The sequence below is a fragment of the Gasterosteus aculeatus genome, chromosome 5 (genome assembly GCF_964276395.1).
Source record: "Gasterosteus aculeatus chromosome 5, fGasAcu3.hap1.1, whole genome shotgun sequence".
NCBI classification, from domain to species: domain Eukaryota; kingdom Metazoa; phylum Chordata; class Actinopteri; order Perciformes; family Gasterosteidae; genus Gasterosteus; species Gasterosteus aculeatus.
In genome coordinates, this window is record NC_135692.1 from 14,470,833 (window position 1) to 14,490,652 (window position 19,820).

Sequence of the window (19,820 nt, forward strand, 5' to 3'; positions counted from 1 at the left end):
AGCGCGGGTTACGGGTAAGGTTTCATTAGGTCAGTTATCTGACTGTTTTTTTCATTTTCAGCCTTGCGTTCGGACTATCGTCCGTATCCACTTGACCACGCCGGCTTCACTCTGTGGAAAAATGTTTGCCTGGGTGACTCAATCCAAACGATACAATACAAATTATTTGTGAAATGGAGTTGTGACACAGTGTGTGTTAATACAAAACAGAAACTTGTTGTAACTCCCAGGGCCGTTTGAAGGAATTTGGGGGGCCCAAGCAAAATGGAGGCCCCCACCAAGCCCCCGCCGCGCGCACGCAAAACCTACAGGAACCACAGCACAGCCATAAAGTTTAAGTTCTCCCACACTTTATATAACAGGGCATAAAACATAATGTGCATGACATTTGAACATTTAACAATTTAACATTTGCACACTACCATAAAATGAAATATACATTAAAAAAGTGCACAATAACTAAATCCAACATACTTAACACACACACACACACACACACACACACACACACACACACACACACACACACACACACACACACATATACACTCACATTAACATTTTTCAGTCCTCACAAACATGTGCAAATTATCTAAAACTGCGAGCCTTGTTTTGTGAAAAGGCGTAAGTGACAGTCCTGTGAGCCTTTCTGGTGGACCTCATGTCATTTTTTATCAGCTTCATAGCTGAAAAGCTCCTCTCACGGAGGCTGAGAACGGTTGTTGTGACGCATCCGACCGGTGTGCGCGGGTGCCGGGTGACCCTGCCGCCGACCGCTAGCCGCCCCAGTCAGCCCGGCAGTGAGGGGCCCCTTGAGGGGGGATCCCGATAACGGTGTCATTGTACTTTACTCCATTGACTATCAAAGGGGCGCTCACACAGTTTGTCGTTGCATTTGACTCTTAGCCAGTCGTTGTCTCGGGGCCCCTGGCCAGCTCGCGGGCCCAAGCAATTGCTTGGTTTGCCTGTCCTGTCGCGACGGGCCTGGTAACTCCTCCTACATAAGACTTCCTCTATCTGGCTGCCTTAACTTGGAGCTGTGACCTTATGATGTGTGCATGCTGCTATCGACAGGCCTCCACTTTTCACTTTCAGTGGTGAGGAAGTGGTTGTAGGTCCCCTCAAAATACTTAAAAAAAATTAGGTATGAGCACTGAGAGGCCTTCATGCTTTTAGTATTTACCGTTAGAGTGACACAATGGGCTGGATAATTACTATGGCTGTATTCTTATCAGGTAAGAGAAGTTTGCGCATATTTGTTTTGTCTCTTTATAAACACTTTATCCAACAGCGAAACAATAATTTTTTTGCTAAATGAAAGCTAAGTTACCTTGGGTACAGTGCACTCTCACCTCCCAGACCGATGCCTCGGGTCCGACTCCACCCAGTGGCGCCTCTGTGGTAGGTGGTGTAGTCTAATCCTGCATGGGGTTCGCTCCGTACTGGGGTCGTCGTGTCGCAGGGGGTAGAGAGGGTGCGCTGGGAACCACAAGGTTAGTGGTTTGAGTCCCGGCTGCCCCATGTCGAAGTGTCCGTGAGCAAGACACCCAACCCCTAATTGCTCCCTGGGCAAAATGTTAGAGCCACGAGTTAAAAATGTACCAAACGGCCCACGGACCGGTACCGGGCCGCACCACAGAAAGCTTTTATATATATATATTTTTTTTTCTGAAAAATGTTTTATTTAAAAAATTGACCGGATTTTCTCCTAATTATGTGCGCTCGTCCCTCTGACATATTCCCCACGCGTCTTGTCCTTTTACCGTGCACGGCAGTTTCGCCGACCAGTGAACACAGAGCGCGCGAAACAGAGCCTCCCTCCGTCGGTCGTTCCGCCCGCAACGACTACTACACCCCCCCCCCGTCGCCCGTCGCCCGTCGCCCGTCGGACCTTCTCGACAGGGCCGCGAAATATTGTCTGACATGAAAACGGTCCGTGAGGTAAAACAGGTTGGGGACCACTGAGCTAAAGTACATGTAATGTATTGCATGCTGGCATTAAACTTATTATCACAAATTATTTTTTGTGCGTTTTTCATTAACCACCAGGGCCAAAAGATTTATATTTAATTTTTTTCATTTCATCATTCGTTCCTTAATGTTTGCATTTGTTCTAAAGCCATACAATTTAGTGTTCTGTAACCCAAACTAATAACCATCACAAATAAAAATAAAAAGAAGCTGCGGGCATTCGTTTCACGGTGCCAACCCAGTACCTTTTTTGGACATTTATTTTTTTAGAGGAACTACATCAGCAAAAGGGGATGTTGACAAGATACAAGATAATCTAATCTATCGGACGATCTGTCATTAGGCGTTTAAACTTTTCTATAATGATGCTATAGCGAGGAACTATAGACATAGCATGATGTGTGTTTTCATAATTTCTGACCATATTTAGAGAACTTTGTGTTGAGGCCAAAAAAAAGGAAGACTTAATTTAAAGGAAGGCAAGAAGGCAAGTGTGAAAGAATACAAAAAAACAGATGTTATAATGTGAATTTAAATAAGTGTTCTTCCTTCTGCAGGGTTAAACGCTTTACTCTGTTTTAACATCGATCCTGTGGCTTGGAAGACGCTGACTGAACCTGCTGCAGGTTTTGGATACCAGGTGGTGCAAAGGCGATCAGAGTAAGTTGAAGCAGAAATGTTGATCTGGAACATTGGACTCTAAACCAGACAAATGTTAGCTGGTCGCATTTCTGCCAAACGATCGATCGTCTCACACTAATCAGTCATTTTCATGGGGACACAGTGGTGTGATTCATCTCTTTTGCTATTTCACATGTCCGTCTGGTTTTATTTCCTCAGTTTGCTGGTCAGTGCTCCTCTTGCACAGTATTCACCAAGTGGAAGAGGACAGATATATAAGTGTACCGAATCATGCACCCAACTATCGGTTCCTGGTGAGTAACTTCCCATTTCCTAAAGCTTCACCAACTATCAGATCACATTGGGACGTGTTTTACTAGTAAGAGCTGAAGGTTTGTAGTCTTGGAACTGTTGATGTGGCGCTATCACAAAGGGTTCAGAATGACTGATGGACTTTTTCTACACAGAGGCTGAGTTTGCAGTGAACATGTCTCTCGGTTTGACGATGGCAAGTGATCCCTCCACACAAAGAACTTTGGTGAGCCGAGAGACTGCAAATGTTGATTATTCATTGTGGCAAATTCTTTGTCAGGGGGTGCGGGTGGGAGGCAGGACTCAAGACGCAGAGTTCAAAACAAAAGGGACTTTAATTGTCAAAAGGTTGAAGCAAAGTCCAAGGGGCAAAAACACACAGGATCCAGGGGAAAAAAACAGTAGGCATGAACTACGGACATCCAAGACAAAAGACAAGGACATGCGTGGCAAAAGACAATGACGCGACAAGTGACACAGGAGACACACGGCTTAAATACACAAGGGAGGTGCAGGTGATTGGACACAGGTGGAAACCATTAGACGATCACCGGGGATGACGGGACAAGGCAGGAAGTGAAGTTACCCGGGGACACGAGTGGCAGAAAACTACAAAATACAACAGGAAGTGAAACCACACCGTGACATTCTTTTAAACTTTTCATAGACTTTCCATCCGCTGAAAAAACTTCCTCAATGCCTTACATTTTATTAATGTACACAGGAAAATATGATTCATTAATCAGGATCCTTGTGCTACTTTCAGGCATGTGGTCCAACCATCCCAAAGGACTGCAAAAGTATCACCATGTACAGTGGAACGTGCTGGCAGATGGATCGTTTTGATCGAGTTACAGGCCCTGTACCTTCTTCTAATGGCGGTAAATGGAAAATAAATACACACACAAAACCTACATCCTTTACACAATCAACACAACGTGCATATGATTGGTTGCATTGGGACACTTTGAGGTCTTTCTTGAGTGATGAGCACTGACACAATCAGGTATTATCAGCATGCTGTGAAACTATAACTAAGTAAATGAACATTGGCTATATAAATATCACTTGTACTTTTGGGTCACTACCATTACCAACTTAGGAACACATTTTAAACAACCAGTCTGATGTAGTAACGTCTTTTCTCCTCCTGCAGAAAGGACAACACTAATAAATGCTCATGAAATGTGTGTATTGTCTATACACTAAATTAATCGTGAATTAATTGATTTATTAATTAATAATAAATCAGGATGAATGAATTTGAAAGAAATAGCAAACCAAACAATCTAAAATTTAGGTACTTATGAAAATTTGGAAGCAAAACAGTAAAATGAAAAGAAAAGAATGGTTAAAGATAGAATATATTAAACATGTCTTCACTGAAACCATCCTAAAAAAACTTTGCATCAAACTCTGTATGTTCCGGGGAAGTCTGTATGCTGTTACTTTTCTGCTGTCCGGGGCTGAACGGTCTCTGTTAAATGCTGGTGGGCCGAGTTTACCCTCAGATCACCACCACAGACTGAAGAGACTTTAGTCTATTTGTGTAGGCGATGATGTGTTGAGACACATTCACAGGGACGGAGGTTTGTCTGTAAAAACCTTCACAAATGTACGAACACATCTAAAGATGTTTACGCCTCCGGTGGGTTCTCGGTTATTTTGATTAGATCTTTGACATGCATATAAAATCTATTTTCAACACACTACACATGTCACAATAAAAGGGAATTTATTTTTTGTATTTATTTAATATTCATTGCAAGGACAGGAATCTTCACACTGCATTTATGAGGCGTGTCCTGAAGGAAGAAATGTTTTTTAACTTGAAATCTCTCTTGCAGATTGCAGGTCAGCAGACGTTGCATTTCTGTTGGATGGCTCTGGAAGCGTAGATCCATTGGACTTTCAAACAATGAAGACTTTTGTAAAAAATCTGGTCCGCTCACTTCTGCCAACAGACACAAGGGTATAACTGTTTTTTTTTGTTTGTACAAATGGTGTTTTTTTTTTACAGTTGAATGTTAAACTAACTGACGGCTGAATGTCTTTCCTGTTTTTGCAGTTTTCCATTGTCCAATTTTCCAGTTCTCCCAAAATCCATTATTACTTCGGTGACAATCTGATCTCTGAAACTGGATCATGGGAAGAAAAAGTTGATGGGATTAGACAACTAAGGGGATCAACTTTCACAGCTAAAGCTATCAGATCTGTGGTGTAAGTGTCTTTATCATGTTGACTTTCATCTGCAAAGGAAGTAATTAGGAATTCATAATTTAAGTTCAATCAAATCAATAGAACTATTTCAATATCATTTATTCCAAATTTCAAATCAGGCATGTGTTGAAGGTTGTATGTATGCAATGTGTCCGGTGATGAATAACTCTCAGCGGTTTTGTGGGCATTTGGCTTTGTGCATTAGAGCAGAGCCCTCGACCTAATTTGAGCTTCATTTTGCTGAAATTTCACGTGAGATCAATCTTGTTTTGTATCTGCAGATTTGGCCGACTAACTTAATGGGAACTTGCTCATAGAAACTGCACAGCTGTCAAAACATGTGTAGTGTAACTTTAAAATAGCTTCCAATAGAAACACTTTATTTCCCCAGTGGAACAAAATAACAGTCCCAGGTTTGGGTACAGTGCTTGATATTTATTGTAATAATTCTATTAATGAATCTAGTAAAAATGAAAAGTATTCTACTGCTAACTTAACTATGTCCCCTTATGTTTATTGATTCATAGTAGGCGATTTCTGACACTGCAAAAGGGTGAATAGAAATGGTCTCTTTTCTTTTTACAGCAATGACGTTTTCACACCAACAAAAGGTTCCAGGCCAAATGTGAACAAAGTGTTGATAGTCATCACCGATGGAGAATCTAACGACCGCAACGATTTGTCAAGTGCAACAAGTTTAGCTGACAACAAAAAGATTGTTCGATTTGCTATTGGAGTAAGTTCACATATTTAAAATCAGTGAATTTAAGCAGCTGATGTCACATCCTCAGACTCTTGTTTTCAACATTCATAGGTGGGGAACGCATTCAACAATGATCGGGCAAAGAATGAACTGGACACCATTGCATCTACCAAAGAAAATGTATTTCAAGTGGAAAGTTTCAACGCACTTGACAAAATAAGACAGACTCTGCAGGCCAAACTCTTCTCTATTGAAGGTATAGTTGTATGTTGATTAACATGTTTTATTGAGGAATCATGCATGGACTTTCCTCCTGATCATAGTTAGACTCATGAATGCGTGTTCATTTATGTTGCTTTTGCAGGATCAAAAACAAGTGGAGAGTCACTGAAATTGGAAATGGCTCAAGAGGGATTCAGTGCAGTTTATGTACCTGAGGTAAAAAAACACACCAGGAAATGCCCTGCACCACACCCAGGTTTACTTACTTCATTGCTTCTTCTATATCTTTCATTTTAAAGGGAATTCAGATGGCTATTGTTGGTGCTAATGAGTGGAAGGGAGGCTTCCTCCAATACTCGTCGTCAGGCCTCAAGACAGGCTCCTATGAGGCTGATATAGAGACTGACAGTTATCTGGGTAAGAATGTACAAACCAAACAAACACCATTTGCATGCACTGCTAATGCTTTCTTTTCTTTTCTCTTTGCAATTACTTTTTACGTTATTTATTTTTATGGCATGAAAAGCATTGTACTAGATTTGAAATGAAAAAAAGAGGCGAAGTCAAATATTAAGCATGTTTGTACAAATGTGTTTTGGATGATGAATAGGAAGACTCTTCTCAGCCATAATACTCACGTTTTGTTAAGTAAACTCCTTGTCGAAGTCAAATACATTTATGCAATGACCACATGTTTTCCGCAAAGGCAATGATAGTTACCTAAAATCAGCTAAAGAGATTGACAGTTGGCTCACAGCGGGTCAGACTAACTGATGCACTTTGATTCTAGGTTACTCCATGGCCGTTGCTAACACGATGTACGGCACGTTAACAATTGTCGGTGCTCCAAGATATAAACACAGAGGAGCCGTGATGGTAGTTCACCAAAACGTCCTCAGTGAAACGATTGATCCCTTTCGCTGGCAGGTGGGACCTTACAATAAAGAGGGGCTGAAAGTCCAGAAAGACAATGTGAAGCACGTGTTTTATTAACATGTTTCCCTCTTTTCATTGATAATTTGTCGCTTTCACAGTTTCAGAGTGGTGAATATTTCGGGGCTGTTGTTTGTGCGATGGACGTGGATCTTGACAGCTACACTGACTTAATCCTCATATCTGCCCCAATGTTCATGGACTCTGACAGAGAGGGAAGAGTTTACGTTTGCAGCTTGACTGGTTTGGTAAATTATTATTTATTTGATTTGAAGCATTAAAATCCATATTTTTTTCTAACAACCATGCAAACGTCGACTCTCGTCTGTATATTTTCACCAGGATGTGGAGTGTCGCTTAGACTCTCCATCAGTACTGAGAGGGGAAGTCTCTGACAAAGGACGGTTCGGGTCTTCTCTGGCTGTACTGCCTGATCTCAACACCGACTGTCTCAGCGACTTGGCAGTTGGAGCGCCTTTGGAGAACAACGGCCAAGGCAGCATCTACATATTCCACGGAGAAGGAGGAGTAGGAGGAGGAATCAGCTCTTCTTACTCACAGGTGAGTGAGGTCCAGCATTTATAGTTCCATGTTTGCTGCGGCAATCAAGCATTTTTTTCCAACTTGAATGATTAAAATATTCCGGTCATCACAGAGAATTGCAGCATCTGAAGTCCGGTCATCATTGAGGTTCTTCGGCCTGTCGATCAGTCAGTCGTCTTTTGACCACAGTGATGATGGGCTGCCTGACTTAGCGATCGGTTCAAAGGGTGCAGTTGTCTTACTAAGGTGAATCCATCCAAGTTGCTTCTGTCTACATACTTCATCAGACTTTACCTTTCCGATGTGTGCAGACCTTCAGTCATTCAGTCTCTTTGGGCAGCTAAGAACTCGTTTGGTTTCCTGCGGCATTTTTTTAGCCTCCCGATCACAAAGCCAATGGTTATCCTTGTGTGTTTTCACGCTCTGTTCTTTTCCAGATCCAAGCCAATAGTGATGGTGGAAGCTACAGTGTCGTTCAACCCAAATCGAATCTCGACTCAAAACTCTGACTGCTCAAATCCTTTGGAGATTACAGCAGAAATCTGCTTTACCATGACCAGGCGCTCCAAAGTAGACAAAGGTACCCGATGCTCCACTATCATTTAAATACTTTAAAGAGAAACCTCTTAATGACAAACCAATCTGTTCCAGTTACAGCAAATATTAGCTACGATCTAACGCTGGACGCCACTCGCAAAGTCCCAAACAACCGGGCCTACTTTAACGGGAAACAACGAGAGACACATGGGACAGTTCAAATTGACTTAATTCGGCCTGTATGCAACACGGTGAAGTACTTTGTTCAGGTGAGTTGTTAGACGCGCACAACTTTAAAAATCACAGCCTCTCTCGTATTGTAAAATCAAATGTTTGATGCCGATGTTGCTTTAATTAATCCAACCTTCACTATTTAGAAAAATGAATGTTACAATAGCGCACTACCTTCTTCTTGCAGGCCTGTCCAGAAGATGCTCTAAATGCACTTTCCAATGAACTCAGATTCGCCTTTGAAGGTTTACCTATCCCCCCAAATCCCAGTCCTAGTCTCGCCCTGCAGGCGCAGAAAACCACCGTACATCCTGTAAGTACTAAAAATAAATAGTCTTAGCGGAAAAAGTCTTAATGAACTTCAGAATAATAGTTTTCCTTGTGTCAGTTCTCACACCTGAACCAACATGCTTTACTTCAAACTCTCTTCCACAGTTGGGGTTCGAGATCAATTGCGGCAACGACAATAACTGTGTTGATGACTTAAAAGTGGATTTCAACTTTACCAAGTGAGCTACAAATAGGAAGCACAAACAAAGTTAAGTTCCTTTGTTTACTTCTGACTCCTTTTTCCTCACAACAATCTATCAGATCCTTAGAGGTTAAAGTGGGCATTGATGAACTGTTGGATGTCACCGTCTCAGTGGAGAACAGAGGGGAAAACTCCTACAACAGCCGGGTCATCGTCTCATATCCAACCGGACTCTCTTTCAGGAAGTTTACACCCCTGCAGGTAAAACAGCAGGATCAGTTTTCGTTTCAGTTGCTCTCTGGTCAGCTGCTTTTTCTCCGGTCAAACTCATGTGTTTGTAATCAAGGGGAGAATTGAGTGCAGCTCCTTGGACAGTGAAGATGGTGTAACGAGAGGGAAGACGGACTGCACTGTCGACAAGCCTATTTTGAAGAGCGACTCTGAGGTTTGATCTCTGGACAGAATCATCTCTACTCACTACTGCAGAGACAGAAGAGGCCATCTGATTCATTTCCTTTGGGTCATTTAGGCGTTCTTCATCATCTCCTATGGGATTGCCACTGGAAGCCAATTTGCTAGGAACATTTCTTTCTCTGCAAATGTTACCAGGTACTGCTCACCTACCCGCATGATAAGCACAGCAACATGCAAGTGTGCACCATTACACATTAATTTGCGTTTGTACAAATCATTTTGACTTTCTTTTAGTGGGAATCTGGATCACTCCAGTTCAAGCAAACTCTACAGAAACAAGGACATTGATGTGAAGTACAGCATTTTTGCTACGATTGAAAGGTTTGTGTTGTTTATGTGAAACAAAATAAAGGTATACAGTATCTAGTGCTACTATAGCATAATACTATAATATAACATTTAACCTGGTATCTTTTCGTCTAATACTCTTATATCCATTAATTTTATATCCATTTAGCTCCCTCAGCTACAGCAATTTTTCATTCGGCAAGAATAATCTGCACAAACCAGTCCAACAATCCATTGTGGTAAACTGTCTTACATAATTCTATCACTAAATATTAAAAAAACCTAAATGACTTCACCTCAATGCTTGTGTACATTGTGTGATACCTACCGGCCTTTTCTATTTTCTCCTTCTCGTAGGTTACAAATGATATCAGAGCGCTGAATTTCACTGTGGTGATTCGGGTGCCCGTGAGGCTCAGCGATAAAGACATCTGGGCGGATTCCAGCAGCTTGCAGGTGGGAATTTGTAGTTGTTTTACACAACTACAGTCTTATGGACGGATATGATCACACAAGTCTGATCGCGATAAATACAACATAAATTTACCATATTTCAGATTCCAGACTGCCAAAGAGGCTTTGATGAACAACCTAAAGGCACTGGTTTTATTGGTGAGATACAGAAAAACAAGTCAGTGGTAGGTATCCCTCTGACATATACGAGTAGTTGCAAAGCCCATTTAAGGGCTCCAACATTCACTCATAGAACTGGTGTTACATCAATATAACCAGTATTCTTTTCATTACTGCTTTCTCTGAAAACACCAACAGGACTGCTCTGTAGCCACGTGCACGGTTTTCAAGTGCAGTAAGCTCATGGGACGACTGGAGAGTAAAACGTACCAAATCTCTGCCAACCTCAGTTCTGAATGGATTGAGCAGGTAAAGGATGTGTTGTCATTGAACAAACTAACACATACTTGCCGAGCATTTCAACGGTTTGCAGTAAAATATCCATAATAATGAGTTACTAATGTCATTCATGTCACAGGAGATAAATTCGATAGGCTCATCCTACTCTTCATTTTGTTTCTCCTCAAAAAGATTGGACTTCAATCTGCCAAATTCCTCTTGATCAGCACGGCCAGTCTGGAGTACGACAGAAAGCAGTACATCTTTTTCTCAACGGGGTCTTACAACAACCCCCCTGTTCACAAGGTAGGCGATTACACGTTGTTTTGACCTCTTTGCGTTTCAACAGAGCTGGAGTGTGATGCACATGTTACATCATTTCACTGTTCAGATTGAGGTGGAGGTAGAAGTGTATGCTGAACCAGACTTCACCAAAGAGATTGTTGGAGGATTGCTGGGAGGGTTAGCTCTCCTGGTGCTACTCACTGCCGGCCTGTATAAGGTGAGACACTGACAAACACTGCTTCAGTTTAGGAAGCCGCTTTTTGGAGGCAATGAAGACATTTGGACATTTTTAGAGTGAACTCAAGTGCGACCCGTACCATGACTTGGTGTAATTTAGGGGGGTCAAGGTACTGATAGTGTGAATGCTGGCTCACTGAATGGCTGAATTGCTGTACCCCACTTAATAGAACTGAATACTCTGTAATGGTGTATTTTTTTCATTCATTCATTATTCATGTTTTAATACAAATATTTTCTTTTGTTCCTCAGGCTGGATTCTTCAAGAGTAAATACAAGGAAATGATTAACGATAATGCGGCGGACGATGAAGACGCACTCTCACCAAATTAAAATATTTAAACGGTGCCGATGTTTATCAGACAGCAGCTTTTTATAGATCAAATATATTCAAATATATATTATAGTCTGATGATTACAGCTGAAAACAAAACAAGAGAACATCTGCAGCGCTGCCTGCGTCAACGCTGATTGCTTCATCCGTTTCATTAATCCGTGTTCAAGCATTTTTATAATATTTTCCCATTTTAAGTAATCTACAGAAGTAGAAAACTCAGTTTGAAATCAATCCCTTAGTCTGTCATTCACTATTTCCAATAACAGAGGATGGCAAGAGGGGTTGGGACTGCAATAAGGGGTAACCACTTGTTACCACTTATTGCAGTCCCAACCCCTTTCATCGCTGTAGTCAAACCTCTTCTACTCCCTATAAATTATTATTCAAATTAAAGTCCTAGCGGGGAAAATTGGTTGACATTATGAATGATGATAAAAGGTTGGGAACCGCAGTACTATAGACACTCAAAAATGTACCTATGAGGAATTTAATGGCATCTATATATCACGAATAAATTGGGGCATTAAAATAAGAGGGAGGATGAACGCAGTGCACTTAAAATATATACAGTATATGTATATTTTAAGTGCACTACGTTCCTCTAGTACATAGGGATTTTGGGCACAGACAATTGTTGATCAAAATAACACATTGTAGGCTACAATGAGACCTTTCTGCTTTTATATTTGCAAGCTATCCATGTTTCAAATGTTTTGGAGAAATGTTGATATTGAAATGGAAATAATCATTTATGTACTGTATTCAGAATTTGTATGTATATATTGAGAAGCTGAGTTCATGCTTTATCATCATTTATTATACTTGTGATTAGAAATTAGGCTTTTAATTTTAATATTTACTGTTAGACATCATTCATCACATCTTAGAAAAAATGCATAGAAAAAATGCCATCAGTTGTCCTTCATTCATGTCATTGAAAAATATTTTTTGCTCTAAAATTTAAGGAAACAATAAAATAAAACAGTGAAAATGTTTGTTATACAAATATAACCTTGGAAGTGCATGACAAATGACCAGAAATGCATTTAAGAGAGTTTGGGAAGAGAGCAGTAATGAACTTTAAAAAAAAGCTGTGAGACAAGAGACCTAAAGTCCCGATAACAGAAACACTGATTTCATGGGCACAGCAAAAGACAGCAAAAGGGAAATTGAGAAACTTTCTGCGTTACTTGTTGCAGCCGTCACATTCCCTGGTGCTGCCGTTGAATTCCTTGTTGCTGCCGCTGAATTCATTGTTGCTGCCGTTGAATTCCCTGTTGCATCTTCTGCAGGGGACGGGATGTCGCCAACCGTCGCCCTTAGGAAGGACCCGAATCTTGAAGCTTTGGCAAAGACCTGAACATCAGCGCGGACAGATTTAGTTCCACTTATCGTTACGACTGCCACCTGAAACCAGGATGAGCCGGACTTGCACAGCAGTGGGCCGCCCTGATCCTCCTGCAGATATAGAACATATGATTCATCATCAGTGAGGTCAAAGATCTCCTAATGGGAAAACCTCTGCATTGGGGAAAAGGCAAAATCATTTTAGAAATACTACTACTGAAGGAACATCTTTACCTGTTGAAGGTTGATTGTAACAGTGCAAAAGTTTTCTGAATCAGAAACATTCCCACAACTTGCCACCTGAGTTTCGAGATCTCGAAGGACTGAGCTAACTGCGGCTATAAAAAAAGAAAATCTTATTAGATAAGATGGATCCTGCCATTCAAGTTAGCAACACATATAAAAGCTTGATAAACCCTTACCTGTGCTCTTCTCCCAGCCTGCCACCCAGCATTGACTTCCAATGGGGAAGGTCCTGGAAGCGGCAACATCCATACACACAGGCTGGATGTTATCTTTGTAGCTGACTGGCTCGATGAGATGCAGCAGACCAATATTAGAACCTGCCAATTGGCTCACGGTGATGTTCACAATGCCAAGGGAAATCTCAAACTCTCCAGAAACGTTCACAAGACTCCTGCCAAGAAACGCTGTCCACTCACTGGCGTTTGGATTGGAGCTGTAAAGGAGGAAAAAGGGACACCAATTCTATTATTTCACTCCTTAATGTTTTGATGAACATTTAACGGTAAAAAAAGATCTATTTGCACTTACGAAGAGAAGCACTGGGCAGACGTGAGAACAAATGTTCTCGTGATTAAGGTTCCTCCACAAGCGTAAAGCCCATTTTTATGGAGACGAACCATCCAGGGCCAAGTCCCCCCAGGTACGACCCCACTGTCCCCTACAGCACGACTGTTCAATGGAGCTCTACCACACACCGGTGCTGTGAAAGAATGTGGGGGGGCGGACATGGGTGATTGATAGGGGAAGGCTTTATGAATAAAACTAATAAAAGAAGGTCGTTTAAGAAGGTGAATAACATTTTTTACCAATAGTGCTAGTGGTCGTAGTTGCTGGTGTAACGGGAGGTGGCAGACCAGGACAGGTGTAGCTGCTGTCAGCATCCAGCCCACTGGAGGTGAACTGGACGAAGCCCGGCTTATCAGAGCTGATTTGGGAAACGATCCAGGACTGGTACCTGGACACTCTGGTGTAGACTCCCGGCAGATTGGGCCGAGCGCAGCCTTCACCAAAACTAACAATTCCAGACTGGACCCAGACGGAGCCCTTCTTGTTCACCATTGGACCTCCTGAGTCGCCCTGAGGAGATGGAGAGGAGACTTTAGAGGATTTCAAAAAATCCTAAACACATTCACCAACAAGGGACGAATTCAATGAAGCAGCATACCTGACAAGAGTCTTTGCCTCCTGCCAGAACACCAGCACAGATCATGTTGTCTGTGACAGTACCGACTTTGACATTGAGACAGTAGCACTGTCTGTTTCCCACAACCGGCACCTGCACTTCTTGAAGGGTTCCAGGGGACGGCAACGACACTGAGACCAACAAGAGGAGAGACAACTCACGCATCCATCTCCTGTTCATAAGACATTTAAAAATAACTCCTAGTCAGCAACCAGCAGACTCACCTCCCTCCCTGACGGCGCCCCAGCCAGTGACCCAGCTACCAGTACCGTAGTTAAACACACTGTCACTGGCTGCCAGACACACGGGTCTGATGTAGTTTGTGAATTGTACTGGTGAGGAGAGTCTTAGTAGAGAAATGTCGTTGTTGAATCTGCTTCCCATGTTATATTGAGGATGCAAAATGATACTGGCAACATTTATGGACACTTCGTTTGGGTTCGCGCCCTGCAGGTTCTGACGGCCGAGCGAAACCTGCCATCCAGACGTACTGACGCTGCAGTACAAATGACAGAAATGGGATTGTTAGAGAAAATGGACTAGAAGTCCAACACAAAAGACGAAAACTGGAGGTTGTTTCCTGTAGAATGTCAAAGTGACCCACCTGGAGAAGCAGTGAGCAGCAGACATCACCCACTCTTTGTTGATGAGGGAACCACCACAAATATGGCGGCCATCTTTCTGCAGGCTGACCTGCCAGGGCCAACTTCCAGCTGGAGCGTCTTCACCTCCAACTATCCTGGTGTTCAGCAGAGGGATGCCACATACTGGAAAACAGATTAGTAGAGAAATCACACGTAAAATCGGTCAAGACTATTACTTATTTAATTGAATTAAAATACTTTTTCCCTCTTGAGCTACTGTAGGTTCAAGTAGGCTTTGGTACCTCCTACTCCTACTGGTTCACCCATGATACATAAGAATCTGCACATTTTAGAGCTGCTGTCATCATGTTTGTCCTTTCCGTGCCGGGCCCCGGCTCCACAATCCATTCAGCTCGTTTGTGGGGGTTTTCTCAGCTTTAAGGAGAATTGTTTGGCCATTGGTCCGTCCTTCCGGTTTGTGCCCCAGATCCAGCTCCTCAGGGAGCCCCAAACCAGGTGTGAGTCGGCCCAGGTGGAAATAACACAAAGTCCTGGCTGGGGTTGGTATCTAGGGCTACACGGTATACCGGTATAAGATTTACGTGCGGTATGAATTTCTCATGTACCGTTCATACCATTACAACTGACGTTGCTCTTTGGCGGTCACCAGAAATTCTTTACACACTTCATCTAGGAGCATCAAGCGGTCGGAGCTACTTGTCTTATTTTTGTTGAGATTGAGTCATGGTTATAACTTTATAACAACAATGAATAAGCCATCGTTCAAGACAATTAATTATTTAATTAGTTAAAGTACTTTTTAATCATAGATTGCCTTTTTGGTGGTGTTTCCGGTCTTTTACTAAACTGTTTGTAACATGCGGTCCTCTTGGGGGGACGGGAAATGACGAGGATACAGCGTACTGGTTTAGCAACAGTCTTTATTGAACCGTTTTTGGACAGCACACACGATCGGCTCCAACTCCTTCGCCAGCCTTTTTTGCTGTCGCTGGATCTCTCCTACTTCAAGGTAGAGGTCCAGGACGTACTGGATCGCATTCTTGCAGGGGCTTGGACCTTCCTCCCAGCTTTCTTTAATCAGGTCCAGCACCCCTGCCAAACCAAAGCTCAAAGGGAGAAAATCCTGTGGAGGCCTGGGGCACCTCCCGCACTGCAAACAACAGAGGGTCAAGCCAGTGGTCCCAATTACGTTCATCTTCGCTAATGAATTTACGGATCATGGACTTCAGAGTCTTATTCATGCGTTCCAGCCCGTCCGTCTGGGGGTGATACACGCTAGTACGAAAGGACTTAATGCCCAGTAACCTGTAAAGTTCTCTCAGTGTGCGCGACAGGAACGAGGTGCCCTGGTCAGTCAGAATCTCCTTAGGGATTCCAACTCGGGAGATGACCTGAAACAAGAGCCTGCGCGATCGTTTTTTGCAGAGATGTTGCGCAGCGGCACTGCCTCCGGATACCGCGTTGCGCAACCAATGAGGACCAACACAAAGCGATATCCGCGTGCGCTCCGGTGAAACGGCCCGATGAGGTCCATGCCGATCCGCTCGAACGGGACCTCCACCAACGGCAGAGGACACAACGGCGCCCTCGGAATGGCCGGAGTGTTCACTAACTGACACTCCGGGCAGGACGCACACCCGCGAAAGGTGCGGAAATGACTGCGCTGCGTCAGGGCGCACCGGGTGACCATCAACACGTATCACTTGGTCGTAGGCTGAGCGTAGGGTATCGTCACGAGACCGTTAGAGCGGAAAATCTTCCATGGAGCGAAACTCGGGAGCCGGCGGAGTCTCTACGGGAGGCTCCGCGGGTTCTCCCTCCCCGTCTGCAGTGTCGGACGACCCCGAGTCGAGTGACGCCGAGTGCGAAATGTGGCCGGTGGTAGCTGCCTTTGTGTATCGGCAGGTTGCATTGGTCGGTGGTAGGTTCATCGGCAGGTTGCATTGGTCGGTGGTAGGTTCCTCCTCCTCATGCAAATGACATGTTAATGAGTATCTTCACGGCCATCTTCATATTCCGCCGTAAATCATTGTTTCTAACTTGATTGAGAATCAGGGATAACACAGCGACCTGCAAGCAGCGCAGCGTCTTAAATAAAGTGAGGTAGCTACCGAGGTCGCGGCGAGCTGCCGTCCACAGCGTAGGCTAAAACAATAAAGGGGCATATGTATCGACCGCGCACGCTAAATAACCCATTTGTAGTGGTCGAGTGAACGGTTTGGCCGGGGTGCGGAGAGGGCTGCGGGGCGGGGGGGCTGCTGTCAGTCCGCTGGCGCTCTCTCTCCGCTCGCTGCGGTCGGTTATCAAAACGTTGCCCAAATGACCCTTTCAGACTTCATGAACAAATACAGAATCCCTTTGTGTTCATTTCTAAAGCATCGCATTAAGACACACATCACTTTATTTAAGACGCTGCGCTGCTTGCAGGTCGCTGTGTTGTGCCTGATTCTCAATCAAGTTAGAAACAATGATTTACGGCGGAACGCGTGGCCGTGAAGATACTCATTAACATGTCATTTGCATGAGGAGGAGGAACCTACCACCGACCAATGCAACCTGCCGATGAACCTACCACCGACCAATGCAACCTGCCGATGAACCTACCACCGACCAATGCAACCTGCCGATGAACCTACCACCGACCAATGCAACCTGCCGATGAACCTACCACCGACCAATGCAACCTGCCGATGAACCTACCACCGACCAATGCAACCTGCCGATGAACCTACCACCGACCAATGCAACCTGCCGATGAACCTACCACCGACCAATGCAACCTGCCGATGAACCTACCACCGACCAATGCAACCTGCCGATACACAAAGGCAGCTACCACCGGCCACATTTCGCACTCGGCCCCACTGCCCGAGTCACCGCTGAGCACAGCGCACATCTTGTATAACCCTTCATTCTATGCTTTTCCCCCGCGTATCTCCTTCCCACCGATACCACAGGATACTCGTGAACATCCCCATGCACACACCGTATTCTCACCCGGTCTGCCACCACCAGTGCCCCCTGCCGAACCAGGCTCTGGTGAATCATAGACTGCGTGCAGCCCGAATCCACCATCGTCTGGCGTATGTCGTATTGGTTAAATTCAACTCTTTCTGACATTCTCTGTCGTGTGCTTGACGGTATTTTCTCAGTTATTGCCTGCTTTTGATTTGAATTTATATTGGTTAAATGTTTAAATAAATGTCATCTAGCAGAATCCTTTTCCTCAGTCTGTTTACTTCGTCACCTTTGGATCTGTGGTTGTTAAACAACACAACACACTGTGGTACCGTTACAAATGCAATGTGCTTATACAGTTAACAGGTGAATCTCTCTGAAATGCAGATACAATATGTAATGCAGACATTAATTGGATCTCATAATGTTAAAAACTTACCACCAAGCTGAGCATGTGATTCTGGGAAAGAGACACCACAACTGGGTTAATATCAATATACAAATAAAGCTACAAAACAATAGAAACAGCCTAGATTCTGTTTACATGTTGCAAAAAAACAACCACTAACTTTAAAGATATTTTCCGTGAGGCTTTGGTAAATCATGTACTAATCCTTCGTACATCCTCCATATATATTTGATTAACAGGTTATAAAAATCCCATTGGCTTTTCTCAAGTGAAGGTTTGTAAATCAATGAGACATAGACAGCCTTTTTTGTTTTTAATCATACATGAGTCCGTTAAGTGATTAGCAAAGGGTTACAGGATTCTCACATACTATTACATTACATATCATTTAGCTGCCGCTTTTATCCAAAGCAACTTACAATAAGTGCATTTCAACCATAAGGATACAAACTCAAAAGAACAAGAAACACGAAAGTGCAATTTCATCAAATAAGCTGATTTACAACTTAAGCTATAGATAAGAGCCATTTTAAGTACAATTTAAGTGCTACAATTTGTTAGTCGTTTTAGTCGAGGTAGAGTCTGAAGAGGTGTGTCTTTAGTTTGCGGCGGACCATGTGAAGGCTCTCTGCGGTCCTGATGTCACCATCTCGGAGCAAAGACTCAATCCAAGGGCTTTGAAACCACGACGGCATTAGAATTCAGTATTTATTGCAAAACTATGTTATGTCATAATTATGTTCATCTAGATATTCATTAGTTAGAATACAAACCATACATTTTCCCATTGAAGCCATAAAAATGTGAGGTTGATATATTTTGACTTATTGGCCTACCCTTGTATTTCAACCTATTTCACAAGGACTCGCAGCTCAAAAAAGTGTTAGTTTGATTTTAGTGTGACTTACCTGCCCATAAAAGGCTGGCCACCGTCAAGAGACAGATCCACTTCTTCAAAGTCATTTTGTGATTACTGCACCGTTCTGGTTTGTCAGCCTTTATAGTCGCTCACCTGTCAGCTATGCCCCTCCCCCGAGCCGCTCCCCATTGATTCAGTAACGTAATGTCATGTGCTGTCCTAATTTCTCAGTGAGACTTAAAGTTTCGATGGAGATAGTTCATTAAATAATTTACAGCCAGATTAAACAAACACATTCTGAAACATTTGATACTTCTGCAAACTGCAGCCGAGGTAAACGTGACATTTCAGAAACCAATGACCTTTTTATTATGTTACTGATGTTTAACCGACCAGCTTTAACGTGCTGATAATAATCAAGCTGCTTGAGGCACATCTATAGAAAGTAATCCAAATAAGTATATTCTGAACTCACAACACAATCTGCTGGCATCATTCACTGTTGATGAAGATGAGTCTCAAACAGAATGAGAAGTTATGTGTTTTGTTGAGATAGAAAGGCGGTTCAGCTGCATTTTTGTCAACGCGGAAGCAAAAATGTTGAAGACGCCGGTCGTTCAATGACCATCAATGAATCAGCGCCGCCGCACTGCGACTCTTCACTGATAACTACCGTTGTTGTCTTTCAGTGTAAATACAAAGAAATATATTTCAAGAGCTGATAAGAATTATGAAATGACATCAGTAACAGTACACTATGAAAATCCAACTGGAATGAGGAACTCTGAAATTAGCTGCTTAAATATTTCTGTCTGGCTGTACACCTCTCAAATATTTGGTTTGACTGAGGAATACGTCACAGCATTCAACGGGACTTTAAAGGGCATATTGTGACACCTTCTGGCAGCAGACACAGAAACACAGAAACACAGGATGTTTGTCCTGGCAGTGTGCTACTAGTGAGGACATTTAATT

General features: G+C 43.1%; 2 protein-coding genes across 2 annotated transcripts; one reads left to right on the plus strand and one right to left on the minus strand.

The window, feature by feature from the left end:
- The first annotated feature begins 981 nt into the window (after positions 1-981).
- LOC120819065 (integrin alpha-M) lies at positions 982-12,229 on the plus strand. Its single transcript, XM_078103607.1, has 30 exons — positions 982-1,235; positions 2,529-2,631; positions 2,812-2,906; positions 3,060-3,130; positions 3,671-3,785; positions 4,752-4,876; positions 4,973-5,124; positions 5,710-5,860; positions 5,939-6,083; positions 6,192-6,265; positions 6,349-6,466; positions 6,840-6,976; positions 7,084-7,230; positions 7,325-7,543; positions 7,638-7,771; positions 7,963-8,105; positions 8,177-8,331; positions 8,481-8,606; positions 8,729-8,802; positions 8,885-9,026; positions 9,112-9,210; positions 9,295-9,374; positions 9,474-9,560; positions 9,697-9,766; positions 9,885-9,983; positions 10,085-10,165; positions 10,299-10,409; positions 10,572-10,685; positions 10,771-10,881; positions 11,154-12,229. Exons 1-30 carry the CDS (start codon positions 1,199-1,201, stop codon positions 11,232-11,234), a joined length of 3,396 nt encoding a protein of 1,131 aa, XP_077959733.1. The 5' UTR covers positions 982-1,198; the 3' UTR covers positions 11,235-12,229.
- On the minus strand, positions 11,808-19,030 carry LOC144383055 (polyserase-2-like). The gene is made up of 10 exons (XM_078103636.1): positions 18,895-19,030; positions 18,017-18,037; positions 14,619-14,781; positions 14,239-14,510; positions 13,997-14,145; positions 13,638-13,908; positions 13,360-13,531; positions 13,008-13,264; positions 12,820-12,923; positions 11,808-12,696 (listed from the first exon to the last, which is right to left on the minus strand). Exons 1-10 carry the CDS (start codon positions 18,947-18,949, stop codon positions 12,346-12,348), a joined length of 1,815 nt encoding a protein of 604 aa, XP_077959762.1. The 5' UTR covers positions 18,950-19,030; the 3' UTR covers positions 11,808-12,345.
- Between the last annotated feature and the right edge of the window lie 790 nt (positions 19,031-19,820).